Raw genomic sequence first — 14,639 nt, 5'->3', positions numbered from 1 at the left:
GTCAATGTTTTTGATGAACTTTTTATCTTCTACTCTCCTTCCCTTTTTCTCCTAAAATCTCTTCATCTATCCAACTTTACATTTGGATAGATTTCATGTTACACCTTCTCCATGCTTCTTTCCTTCCGTCCCTCAGCACGCAATATTTTATGCGTTCTTCCCCTGCTTTGAGTCTGAGAAAGTCATCAGCATTTGCTGTTCAACTATGATACCATGATTCTTAGAGGTGTTCTGAAATAACTAGTAAGAGAAAATTATTCAATAAATGACAGACACAATGATTAAAAGTTTCTAAATAAAGCGACTCAGTATGCATTAAGTGTGCAATTTTCCCTGTAAATGCAATACTTACAGAAATTAAACACACATACTCACAGATGGGGGATTTTTCAACCTCATTTTTCTTGCATGTTAACATTTGTCTCAGATGAGTGGCCCTTAATAAACCATCCACTTCACTCCAGTCAGTCACTTAAACATCTGGGAGGCAGCCCATAGGGGTGGTGCTGCTGTCACGCAACATCCTGATGATTTGTGTGATCTTTAATGGTTTTGATAATGTTGTTTAAGGCCTGTTTTGAACCAAAAGGGACTCAAACTGTTATCCTTTAACACAAAGGATAATATTCAGATATATTTTGCCCCTATTTGGAAATGCTGTACTGTCAGGAAAAGCACAGATCTTGAGAATTAAATTAGAAATGTTGGCTAAAATACACAACATTTATTAAAAATAATACATTTTTATAGTTGCACCTAAAGACAAAGACAACTTAGAAAAAGTGACACGACCAGAAATGTTAAGAAACATAATAAACATTTCAAGGCTACTACATCATTCTTACAACACCATTATGGCAGTACTGGTGCAAGGCAGTTTTTATTGTGGAAAACATTCTTGACTATCCCAGGATGGTAGTGCAAATCTCCAAAATAAAAAAAAAACAAAAAGGAAAATATGATTTTTTTATTTTTTATTTTTTCACATCTGTCATGTGCATTGTACAGTGCAAGCGCTGGAATAAAAAATGCTTGCTATACAACAAAAGTGGTAAATTTGAGGTTGGTGTTTGATTTGCACCGAAAGAAAAAAATACTGGTGCATACTGGTGATACTGATCCTACCTGAGTTGAACACAAAGTCTTGAAAACATTTTTTAAGCAAGAACCGGTTCTGAATGCCGTATCGCTCTTAGTTGCTTTAACAAAAACTAATGTTACAAAAACTTTTTTTTTTTCACTTTTTATGTATTCACACTATTTATTTGTGGTTGGTGCAATTGCACTGTGACTTTGCGGTGAGACGGTCTTGGGTTTGAATCCTGACTTGTTGTCTTTCTGCAAGAGGTTTTCATGTTCTTCCTTTGCAGACTCCCTCCATCTGGTTTCCTCTCACAGTCCACACACATAACTTTTTGGTAAATTGGTTTCTCTAAATTATCCTCAGATGTGAGTGTGTGTATAGTTGTCTGGGTCTTTCTGGTGAGAGTAACATGTGTTGTTTTAAGAATCATCAGAAATCCTCAATATTGTGAAACAGAAAAGCAATCAGATCTGGCTATCGTAATTTGTTCACAAAGTTAGAAAATATGATAGATAAGGTCTTACTCTGAGACATACAGCTTTCTGCTGACTTTCTTTTTAATAAATGTAAAAGCAATCAAGTTGTAATCATGTAGTCCTTCAAAATGCTGGCAGACTTCTCTGTGGTCATTGCACCACTGGAACCAAGCCAAGTCACATAAATAAAAAAAAACTTTATTCAAGAGGAACAAAGATGAATGAAGGAATGCAACATGAGAAAGGAGCAAGAGGTACTTTGAAATGAAAAACATGAACAATATTTGGAAAACAGAAAGGAAATAAAGTGCAAAATGTTTGGTTGTCAAGCATTGAACTGATAGAAAGAATGAGCTGTGAAGAGGGTGGAAGAGCTGGAAGCCAGAGGGAGAAAAACGAGGTTCAGAGGGGAAGAGGTGAGTGAAGGGAACAGGCTGACAGCGGGAAGAAGTGTTCATAAGGGAATCACAGAGCAAAAGAGAGAGAGATGGATGGATGAATTGAGGCAAGAAGGAGAGCGGGAATAATGAGAATAGCAGACAGGGGTGTTGACCACAAATCCCTCAGGATAAATTGGAGGTCCCAGCAACACAGCCTGGAAGCATGTCAGGAGGAGGAAAGAAAATAAAACGACAGAGTGAAGGGAGGAAGGTTGGGAGGTGAGGGAGAAGCAGAAAGAAGTGGGGAGATGAAACAGTGACAAATGAAGACAGAAAAGCTGAGACCAGAAGGGAGAAACAAGACAAAGGGAGATATTACAAAGGTGCCAACTGTAATTTTGTCTTGGAGACTTGTCACACACACATACCTGGAAGTAGCTGTCACCGAGAGGTAACCTCCCTGAAGTCCCTGAAGTGCATATTTGTCCGAGTGTGAGGAAATGGGAGGCATTTTACTATTTTATAACTTGATCTACGCACACAGACACATACGTAGAGAGCAGAGTCAGCACGGACATTTGCATAATTCAGCAGGTCTCTGTGGGTCGACTCTGGCTGAATGACAGACACACAGACACACGGACATTCACCTGTACTTCAGTATAGCGGGGCTGAATATATCCATTTCTCACTTTAGTTTCCTCCACTTAATGTAATTAGTCTGCAAAATATAATTAAATACCCTGAACATACAGTACCTTGCAAGTCTTCACACCCCTTAATGTTATTCATGTTTTGTCTCAAACTTCAATGTTTTTTTTTTTACTCTGATTTCATAAAGTTTGAATAAATATATATGGGTTTTCAGATTTGTTAAATAAAAATTCAATAAATGAGCATGCGTTTGTGTATCTTGTATTGATACTTTGTCTTTCGGTGTATGTTCGTAAGCTTTGCACAAAAATACTAAATTTGTTGCCCATTTACCTTTGAAAACTTTTTTATGGCGAGTATCTGTGACCAGCAAATTCTCAATTAGACCATTTGAAAACATGATATGAACCATTCTTAAGCACAACATTTTGCCTGTAGGTTGGAAAAATCTATTTTGTTGTTATCTGACACATGGAAGAAAACACCTTCTTCCATGTGTTTACTCTGAATGTCTAATGGCTTGTTGTAAAAAGCTGCCTCGTAAGGCTTTCGTTAAACCATTTCTTTGTTTTTTTTTTTTCCATTATTCCATAAAGACCAGGCTGCGAAGTGAACCACAAATAGATTTCCTTGTTGAAGAGCTTCTCTCCTTCTTGGCCTGTTAGTTCAGGTCAATTAAAATGTTTTGGTAGTTTTGCCATACTGTCACATTTTAAATGATGAATGGAACAACTCTAAGTGAGATGTTTAAGGATTGTCATATTTTTTATAATCTAGCCTCGCTTTCTCTCTTACCTGTCATTTGTTTCTCATGCTTTCCAGATTCTGTTGATTGTACCAATTTGTTTTGGTACTATGTAAATTTTCAATAAAATAAATTAGGTTTTGTGGATTTGACTGGAAGTAAAAGTACAAGTTAAGTTGGTGTTGATAAATATGCATGGGTTGGTAGGTTAGCATCTGCTTACCTTAATTTTTTTTCAAAACATGGATGCTTAGGAAATGCAGACAGATGTGCACATGCAGTTAACTAGAGCCAGATCACAGGTGTAGTCCATCAGCTAATTGTTACAGATGCCTTCTAGGAAAAAACTCTTAAAAGTGAATTTAGGAGTACAGACCCCCAGGGATGCTCCATATCCTATTACATCTCCTCGCTGTGGATTCTAACTCCAACCTTGGAGCTAGGAGAGGAAAAACTGTTTTTTTTCCCCTTTTAGCGAGCAAAGATAAACACCTGTTGTAAAGCTCAGAGCAATGTGACATATGCAACTTGATTTTCTTAAGTTTTACAACAAATTCAAATATCGTTTCCATTTTACTGAATTATTTTCATCATATCACTTTTACTATATAGTTGGATTTGTGTTTCTGATTGTTGCTCTGAACATTTTGCAGAATCTAATATTGCTTTCTTTTTGACATTGAAGTTCATAAAAAGACATATAAGAACTCTTTTGCGACCCACTGTGTGCATTAAATTCATTTACAAAATCAACATTTTATTATCCCCTTTGAGGCCCAATTAATAGTTCATTGCTTTCCCATATGGATCCCATAGACAGATGTTGTTGTCTGGGTTCTCTTTACTCATTGATTTTCTGTCCTGATGCACTTATTTCATTATATGTATCAAATATTTTAAAAATGATAATTGTTGCAGTAAATCGCCCTGGACTGAAAGAGGGCCAACCTAGGTAGAACTCTTGCACTTAAGCAAGGGTTTTATCTGCTTCTCCAGGTATTTGTTTCTGCAGCCACTTTTATTGTTGCTTTCCCATGCCATGCTGTCTTTAGCTATAGTCTGAGTCTTTGGTTTACTCCACTTTCTTATGCTTTCTGACACTCCACCTTCAAAATGTCATAACACTGCTCCTCTATTATGCCACTTATAACCGTTCTTAGGAGCTTTGGACTGAGGAGTAGTTTGTTCCAGTTGCTGCTGCCGCTAGTCTGAAGGAGTTTTATGAAAATATGTTGGCCTTTGTGAAAGCAAGCGTTTGCTCACCTCAAATAGTAGCCATGGGAAACTCAAGGATTCCTCAAACATGCATGAATTAAAGCTACACTCCAGCTATGTTTTTTGTGAGGAAATAACATCATAACATAATATAAAATCCAAAAACTTAAATTTTACAAATTACTGTTTGTTAAACATGCAGCCTGCGATTGAGGTGCAACTCTCTTAAGGACATTTAACTAAATTATAGTGGAGATACATGTTTACATGTGAGCATGTATAAGAATGTGTGTAATCTTGCTCCCATGGAAGTTGGAGGAAAAGCCGTTATCTCAGAGTTAGTGGTATTAGATCAAACAGAGTTGCAGCTTTGCTTGCAACTCTGTTTGTTGACCCTTAACACTACAAATAATTTAGAAAAAAGGGACTTCAGAATCTTCTAAAAGCGAAGCGTGTACACAGCACTTAGGGGTCCGTCACGCTCACTGATACTCCACACATCACTTGAAAGTTGAGAGCCTATAAAGGACAGCAACAAGGATAGACTTTCACATGAACATGCAAGTGCACAATGGCTCAATACAGTATGTAAGTGTGTGAGCATGTGTACATGAGCTGAGGAAATGTTTCTTTGTGCACCAAGGGAAATCAGAAAGCACCCAGCAGCTCTAAACTCCTCAGAGTGAGACCTCATAATTACACTTTTACACATCGACACACAAACCGACACACACGCTCACATTTGTAATTACAGCCTGTACCACAATCCCATTAATTCTTGTATGGCCTTTAGGCGATTTTCCATCATTTAGGTGGTCACGGTTTCCGGTATGAAGGCCTTTGTAGGGACATGAGGTCATAGGGGGCGATTTTGCAGCATTCACCCACTAGGTCACGGGTTCAGTACCCAGCTGGCCTAGTGGCTCCATTCCAGTGAGGGACTCCCTTAATCCATGTCTTTCTTTCTCCCCCCAATGGGTCCCATTGTGTAACTGGAGAACAGGAAGAAAATAATAACTCTGGAACACAGAGACACACATATACACCTAAAAACAAAACACCTATAAATGTGTAACCAAGCAAGTAATTAAATGCCCTTTGGCTCAGTTAAATAAAGCTCACCTTTCTCTGTAATAATCACACTGTGTTGAATCATCAGCTCAATTGAGCAACATCTTTTAAGATCAGTTAAACGACTTGCATGTTTTTGCATTTTGTCACGTTACAACCACAAACTTAAAAGGCTTTTATCTGGATTCTATATGATATAGCAACCCACAACTAAAGTGGAAAAAACTGTTCATAGCTTTTAATGTTTTCTGCAAATAAAAATAAAACTGTGGAATGCTTTTTTCCTGGATTACTTTGATTCCCCTAAGTGCAGCCAGCATTATTACAGCAGTAAAGAGAGTCCACCTGTGTGTTGTTTAATTGATAACATGAAAGCTATTTTATATCAAATTCACCAATTTGGTGAGCAAAAAGAAGAAAGCCATTTTTGAAAAGTAGTTTTTCACAACGGGACACACAAACATAGCAAAAGTAGGTGCTCTTATCAGATGAGATGGAAACTGAAGTTTGTGCAATAGAAAACTAAGACTTTGCATTAACCTGAACACCCTGTAAAACATTGTGGTAGCAACATCATGGTGCAGAGAGTTGGTCAGATTGTATAGGGGATTGTATCAGATTGTATAGATCCTGGAAAAACAGTCCAATTCCAGTCTTTTCAGCTCCCCCCAAAAAAAGTCTGATATCTGCCCCTTCCAGATGAGGTACTAGATCAAACACATATCCAATAGTTAATGGTCATGCTGCATTTAATTTGACTTTTGTCTCTGGTATGAGACATGCATCATAATTCTGTACCAGAAGAAGCCAGGTGCAAAAAATCTGGACATAAACAATGAGTGATTATTATAATTATGACCTTATAAAAGTAGTCTGTTCACTGAAGTGCATCAAATCACAATCCAACCACTTCTGGCTCTGACTACATATCTAAACACACTTCTCTACAGAAGTTACAGTCAATGTTCCACAAAAAGCCATCATTATAAGTTGTGCTTTCATTTTATAAGCTTCCTTTGTGTTGCTATGATCTTGTGACAATACTGTTGGCTGTCACTGCTCAATAAACTTTAAAACTGACCTATAAAGTTCTCCATCTGTTATTACATCTGTGAACAGTTTTGGGTTTTTAGTCATTTGCACAGAAGTCTGATTGTAGTCGCATTTGACTATTTGTATAAACTACTACCCAAAAAATGTAAATTTCAGCAAAAATTCAGAGTTAAACATCAAGACCTGCTGTAAGAATGTAGCCATAGATCACAGCATATGATTGATCCAGTAAAAGGAAAATCCTGCAGGCCACACTCTTTAAATTTTCACAGTTGAAGATGCAGCATAGTTGAAAACATGTGTCTGATAGTTTATCGTAAAGATTCCCGGTAAAATATGCCAATGTTTGTGAAACGTGGCAAAATGTGAAATGGTTCAATGGATTTGAATTCTTTACAGAAGCACTGTAACATTGCAAAGAGGAGACTTTATTTTTTCACTTAAATTTACAGTAGTAAATCATTTAAGCATGAAGGAAGATAGAGTTGTCAAAGAGACAGACAGAGCGGAGGGCAGGAAAGCAGAAGCCCAGCTGTGTTTTCCAGCGGAGATGGCTGCCAGACAGAGAGAGGAGAGAGGGGAAAGAGTTGACACTTTGTCAGATCGAAAGAGATATGAAGTCGAGATGTCAAGAGACAAAAAAGGGTGCTTCTGGTCATGTGCACTTGCATTCAATTTCCTTTTTATCTGTATATGTGCACAGTTTCAGAGGAAATCATTTTCAGCATGTTTTTCTGTGTGCTGAGACTCGGAGGGAGGCATGTAAGGAAAGGGAAACCGTCTGTGTGTGAGCAGCGACCATTGTGTCTGGATGTACCACGGCAGTGTGTGTTTGTGCACTGAAGGGTGACAGAGGGCGTTTATCTCTGCACTTTGTGTGTGAGGATTTAAAGATGTTTTTCTGCGTGTGTGTGGTTGAGTCAAAAGGACGTGAGAAGAGGCTTCCTCTCCACATACTTACATCTTTGATTTATCACACACTGCGTGCCCTTAGACTGTGCACAGGAGTGTGGAAGTAAACCTTTGAGCTCAATCCTCCCTTTGTCAAAAGACTCCATTCATTTTATGTACTAACTATACAGAGTGTGTTTAATAAAGGGAAAAAAAAAACATTGTAACTCATGTAAGATCATGTTTTCTTTAGCTCTGTAATTTTTTTTGTTGGACTGATCTCATGGCTCTCACTTTCATATTAACTCATGAGAACTATATTGATGTTATGCTGCCAAGCTTGGAAAAAAAGGGCAAATCACTCTGGTCCCCAAGACGATGAACTTTCACAAAGGGTCACGGTTTTTTCTTTGCTTGCACTCATTGCAGTCCTGAATATTAACGATTTGTGGATTGCTGGTAATATTTTAGGATATGAAAACACAGCAATGTTTTAAAGAATACAGTTACATGCCAAAGGCAAAGTACAATAAAATGAAAACATCATAATTCAAAATGTAAATGCATAAGTAGATGATGTGGTTCAGTTGCCGTATTCAAGCCTCCACATTCTCCAAATGTTCACATCCAACTGTATAAAAGCTAAGATTTTGGGTATGGATGGATGGACGGATGGATGAATGGATGGATGGCATAAATGACTAATGACTTAGATCTCTAAAATCTCGGAACTGAACAGGAAGAATTTAATTTTTTATTTGTTTTCATTCAACCGAGAAGTTTCCTCTGACATCAGATGAGACGAGTTCTTTTTGAGATAATAAAACAATGTAAACGAGTTATCAATTAACAATATTGTAATCTGAATCAATGCCATGTCATTTGCCATCTATGTTTGGAAAAGATTCACAAACATGGAGTAGAAATGTGTAACAGACAGACACTCCCCTTCAGTGGCTTTGATCGAACTAATCAATCCAGGACCCTAAACCTCAGTGGAAATGAAAAAGATTCAGGGGGGATATAATCTTTCAGCTCGCTTGAAAAAAGTCCCAGGAGATTAAAGTTTGCTCTGCTTTTGGTTGAAATACGACTCAGGCCACTCCCTCATCCCCACCCCTTTCTTAATTAAAACAACTCCTAATTAAGAAGTGCAGTCATAAACTGGAAATAAGACTCTAAGAACTATCACAATAACACGTGATTTTTTTAAATATCACAAGTAGCAGTGTAATATTGATTTTAACTTATCTGTTATTTTCTTTCCACACAGGTATTCCATGCCAACACAGACTCCACAGACGTGGTTCTTAACCGAATCCCTCAGCCAGTCCTGACACGCTTCATTCGAATCAGACCTCAGACTTGGAAGAATGGCATCGCACTGCGGTTCGAGCTCTACGGCTGTCAGATTACAGGTAATGCACGACTGCATATATGTTGTAGTAATTTTGCCATGTCAGTTGAAATGACTCAAATGCTACTCAAATGTCACATTACTGAACCAGTAACAACATTACTTAATAGCATGCTTTGCTATGCAGATCTTGTCTGCAACAATGAGGGTGTACTTAACTCTAAATTTGATATTTGCTTCTGAAGGTTTGGAATAGTTAATATACTTAGATTTCAAATAGTTATCTTTAATTTGAGTTTTTGGTAAATTCATTGATGATTTTGACTTTCTGACTGAGAACAAGCAATGCACTGTGAGATCAAGAAAACTCATTGCTTCTTTGGTCCCTCGACTCTTAAATCAGAGAAAGAAACTTAACACATCGCACGAGTTAATCATTACACAAATATGATATATATATATATTTTTTTTTTGAATATTTACAATGAATCATAGGTATTGAACTGCACTTTTAAATATATCACTCACTCTAAACTTTTATAGTCTTTGACAAATTGCTATGTCAAAAGCCAATATTTAATTATTTTAGAAAAATCCAGATAATAAAACCCAACTAGATGATGGTTTTGAATCTTATAAAAGTCTTGAATCTTTTATAAGATTCTAATATGAAAAACATAATTTAAAGTCTGAATAAGAAATAAAAATGTGTTATGACTCTGGGGTTATTCTTTGTCCACTGAGCCTCAACCACAGACTGAAAGATGGTCGCTCAATGATTAAAAAGAGAGAAAGTGGCATCATGGGAAAAAGTAACTTACTATGTCAAAAAGGAGCAGCACATAATTTTCATAATTATGTTCAATACAAATTCAGCTTGCGTACCAATTCACAAGACGCTCATGCTTTACACTGCAAAAACACCAAATCTAGTATATTTGTTCTAGTTTTTACTCCAAATATCTTAGCACACTTGAAATAAAACACAACTATAATGCAAGAAAGACACAGAAGCTTGTTGTACTTCTTGATAAAAGTAAGTTCCAGTTCAACTGGTGTGATATAAGTGAAAAAAAATTTGCCACTGGAAATAGTTTTTTCATACAAAACAAGCTTGTACATCTTGTTAGATTTCTTTTTTGTGAGATTCATGTAAAAACACATGAGTCTCAGTTTGGGTGAGAGGGTTTGGTCAGAGCAGAAATACCTTTCCCCGAAAACATTCCCTGAGAAAGAACAAGTAAAAATGGAAGAAATGTCCCTTTCTTCTCATGAGTGTAATCTAATGAAAATTCAGTTTGTACTTTTATCTCTTTTTCTCTTCCACAACACACCCACTCTTGTGCACTCACACTCTTGCCCTCGCTCTTTCATATCCATATCCCCCTTCTCTGACTCCCACTCACGGATCTCTCTCTCACACACAAAGAGACACACTTGGTCCTAATAGAATAATACTAGAGTGTCATGTGTGGGTGATAACATCAGAGAGTAACAGGCTCTCAGCTTTCATCTGCAGCCCTGGCAAACAAACACGATTTCAACCAGCATAATCAGCTCAATACTATAAATAGATAAAACTTAATTATACTGTCTGTGTTTGTGTGTGTCGAGAAACTGTGAAAGATAGGATTTTAAGTCATCTGACTGGGTCCATCTCTGTGTGTGTGTGTGTGTGTGTGTCTGCTCCGCTGTATCATTATTAAGTTAGGGCCTCTCCCTGGTGCCATTGTTGCGGCCATTGAGGGGGACAGATATGCTTTTATCCAGGAGGGCTATTTCAGCACCCACACAAATCACAATCACACCAAAACAATATGACAGACAAGGATGGTGGAATATATATCTATAAATATCCATCTATCAACCATCCTGCCTGCACTCTTGTCTACTGTCTACTATATTTTAAAGTCTCAAATTGCATTATATATCACCTTACAGATTGCACCATTTTTGAGCTGAGATTGCATCCAACACACTTTTTTCAGGTTATTTTCATGCGCCCATTTTCCATTTCTGTGGTTTTTGGCAGTCAATCATGGAGCTAAGCAGCTAAGCCCTGCAAAAGTTTCCATACACCTTCAACATTTTCCACTCAGTTTTCCATTAAAAATACAAAACTCAATAGATTGCACTTTAATTTCATGTGATAGACAAGCACAAAGTTGTATGAAACAAAAATATATATTGCGTACTCTGTATGATTTATTGCAGCTGTTTTCCAAAAGCCTCATGATTTTATTAGAGAACATTAGAGGATTGACAGCATCACCAAACGACTCAGGTAGGTAGTTGTTAAGTTGTAAAAAAGCAGCCTAACCTAAAGGTGACAGTAGGTTCACCTTCCAGCAGGACAGTGACCCTAAACACAGACAATTGAGATCAAAGTATATCCGTGTGTTATAATGGCTCAGTTAAAGTCCAAACTTAAATCCAAATGAACATCTGTGGCAGGACTTAATCATTTCTGTTCACAGATGTTCTTCATCCATTGCGGCTAAGCCTGGAGTATTTTATAAAGTTAAATGGGCAAACATTCAGTTTCTAGATGTGCACAACTGGCAGAAACATGCCCCTAAAACACTTGCAGATGCACAAGCACAATCAGGAGGGTTGAAAATATATTGTCCCAGGGCTGCTGAAAACAAATGCACACCAAATAAAATACGTCAGAGTTTGTTGTTTTAATGTGACAAAACGTGAAAAAAGTTTAAAAGTTATAAATAAGTTTGCAGAGCACTAAATGCAACATCTTGACAGCTTAACCCTGGTTGTGCTTTTGTAATGAGTGACAGGGTTTGATAGTTGGGAGGTACACATCTGCAAAACAGCCTGTTCTGCTGCAGTAAAATGTATTTTTCTCTCCTTTTATAACCTAACATATCTGCTAGCAGACATTATGTTCCTGCTCATAGACATGCGGAGAAGCACGCACTTGAACACACTTCCACTATGTGATAATGCCCTACACAGGCCTATAAAGACAGAAATAAAGCAGTCAGTCAGTGACATGTCATTAACTTAAATCACACTTTTATGTCTCCTGCTCTGCTTCTCTCTCACCCATCTCTCTTCAATGTCTCTGTGTTTTTTTTTACCCTTCCTCCTCATTCTGGCTTCCCTCCCTCTGTCCTTCTTTCGCCTTTGCTGACAGCTTCCATTCCCGTTTTTCTCCAGCCTTCTCTCATTTGCTTCTCTCCGTCTCGCCTTCCTTAAATCTTCCTGGTGCCTGCCTCCTTCAGCGGCTCTTTCCTCACCTTAATCCCATTTTATTTCAGAACCACAGCTCTTTATCAATCACTTCTTTTCAGTACCGGTTATTATTTCTCTCACCAGGCCTGCGAGGCGCTCGTGTCCAGTCAGGTAGAGCTCCGTTGGCTGCAGCGGTAGCTGGTTATCAGGGAAAAAAGCTCCATGTGTGGGTGAAACATCAGAGCATACGTTGGTTGCCTGTGTGAGACCTTGACTGTTTTTTGCTGTTGTGCGCGTATTGCTTTGTGTAAGCGTGTAAATTTAAGAGCTCTCATGCTGGTGTGTTACATCTGCCTGTTTTTGCTGGGATGAGAGGAGATGATATTCTTGTCGACTCCCACTGCACTCCTGATTTAAAAAACGGGCCAGCAGCTGAGGCTCAGAAAAGGCACGTATAAAACTACATGATAATAAACCTACTGCTAATAAGTTTTGCTGAATGTTGCAGAGCTTCAGGAAGTTCATGGAGCCTGTCGCTGTTTGTTGTTGATGAATTATTTACCATATAGAGGCACTGTCGCAAACGTCACTGCATTAAACATTCATTTCCTCAAAGACTTGAAGAATGTCACCATCAATCACTGTCGCCCCTTTCTTTCTCTTCGTCTCCATCCCTCTCTACCTTTCTATTCACTCACTGCTCTCTCATTTCATCCTTCTTCTTGACCTTTTGTCCATTTCTTTCTCCTTTGTCCTATATTTTACTCTTCTGGTTGTTTAAATCTCTCCTTTTTTGTTGTGAGCCCATATTCTCTGAGTACATCTTCAAACAGAAGTGGTCACATTGTTTGGTTTTCCATCATTATTCATCACAGTGCTATATTTTTGAGGCTTATTAGATTAAAACTCATTTGTCTCAGTAATAAACAGCACAGCTTTGATCTGCAGCATGCTTTCATTTAGCTTTTTTTTCCATTTGGGAGAGCTCTGGCTCAATTCCCCACACAGAATCCTTTTTTGACTGCTCGGTTAAAGTTATGTGTCAACTTTTCAGCCGCAGATTGGAAAAATAATGAAACGGTGAAGGAAAAACAGCAGGAAGAGGCTCTGGAGTGCAACACATCAGCTGATGTCTTAACAAATCATTTAAGGATCAAACAAGATATTTTTTCTCCTACATTAACCTAACAATGACTCTTAATTACCTCAGACCCATAATTATGATTAGATGGAAGCTCTTTAGAACATTGTTATGAGGACTTTGACTATTAACAGGGTCATGATCACCTAATATTATACAATCATCACAATATTTTGCACCCCCTGTGTATTTTAACCTTCTCTTTACTGTTCATTGATTTATGCTTCACATCTGCACCACTTCTACTGAACTGATGAAACTGCATTGTAATCATCACAGTAATGACCCAGTTACAACATTGTTTGGTATCACACTACACTATTCTGTATTGTCTTTACTGATGAAGTTCCCGAAGCTTCAAATTAAAAAGTGAAACTGACACATCGCCTGTTTTTTGATTAGTTCAACTGATAACTATCAACACTTTGAACTTTCTTTTTAAGTCAGTCAATGGATGCTTAATTGTAATTATAAAAAGAAATGGTGAAAAGCTGTATTTAATCAACAAAAGAAAAAGTAAATAGATGTTCAGCATTTCTATTTGCGCATAAAAGCAATATTTTATGGCACCGAGACCCAATGGCAATCTATTAAGTGTGATAGACGAACTTTTTGAAAATGCAAAATTAGGCAGGTTGATTTATTTTACTCTTTGCTTCTTGATATGACAAAAGGATGCTAACTACCTGCACTTCTACAAATGTTATTTTATATATCACTTATGTACTTGATCAAAACCAAAATCACATCCTTTCCTTAGTAATCCTGAGAATTACCAGAAGCAGGGAAAAACTTGCAAAGCTGGAGAAATTTTCTAAAATGTTCTCCATTGTTTCCTAAAACCAAAAGGTTTTATGTAAAATCAAACCTAGCCTAAACAATCTGGCTACTATTGCTGTCAGTGTCCCAGTCTCTATTCTAAAGCACGTCATATTATGGAAAAGAATAGAGAAAAAGACCTTAAAGAGCTGGCCAGCAGTTTGCCCAGAACATTTCCAAACCTCAGCTGTCAACAAGTGGATCTTCCAGTCTAACTTAGTGCTTCAATGAGACTTGTTCTCACTGTCTAGATTTTTTGGCTGCACTGTTGCTATTGTACTCAACTCTGTCATCAGCTGCAGGTAAACCTAAGTTTATGTTCAAGTTTTAGTTTTTTCATTTGTTTTACAAAAATGGGGACTTATTTCTCAACATTACAGAATCTTATATTGCCGGTAGACTGTTAAAAAATGTTTCACCTTCTTAAAATAAGACATTTTTGTACATTTTTTGCCAAAAGATTATTTAAAAAAAATATATTTTTGGCCAAAACATTACTTGGGTCAATGTTTTAGGAAGGTGGCAAAATGCTTTGTTTGTTAGCAATGAGATCTAGACTTT

General features: G+C 37.5%; 1 protein-coding gene across 5 annotated transcripts in view; it reads left to right on the top strand.

Moving 5' to 3' along the window:
• LOC129374383 (neuropilin-2-like) overlaps positions 1-14,639 on the top strand; it is a 114,675-nt gene that overhangs the window by 54,472 nt on the left and 45,564 nt on the right. For all 5 annotated transcript variants that reach the window (XM_055052772.1, XM_055052770.1, XM_055052771.1 and 2 more), the window contains one exon: positions 8,843-8,987. In XM_055052772.1, coding sequence (XP_054908747.1) covers positions 8,843-8,987 — 145 coding nt within the window. The remainder of the gene's footprint in view (positions 1-8,842; positions 8,988-14,639) is intronic.

Source organism: Poeciliopsis prolifica, unplaced genomic scaffold, assembly GCF_027474105.1.
Source record: "Poeciliopsis prolifica strain line A6 unplaced genomic scaffold, Auburn_PproV2 SCAFFOLD036, whole genome shotgun sequence".
Lineage (NCBI taxonomy): Eukaryota > Metazoa > Chordata > Actinopteri > Cyprinodontiformes > Poeciliidae > Poeciliopsis > Poeciliopsis prolifica.
The sequence above is the reverse complement of the archived record's forward strand: the minus strand, read 5'-3'. Positions and strand labels throughout refer to the sequence as shown.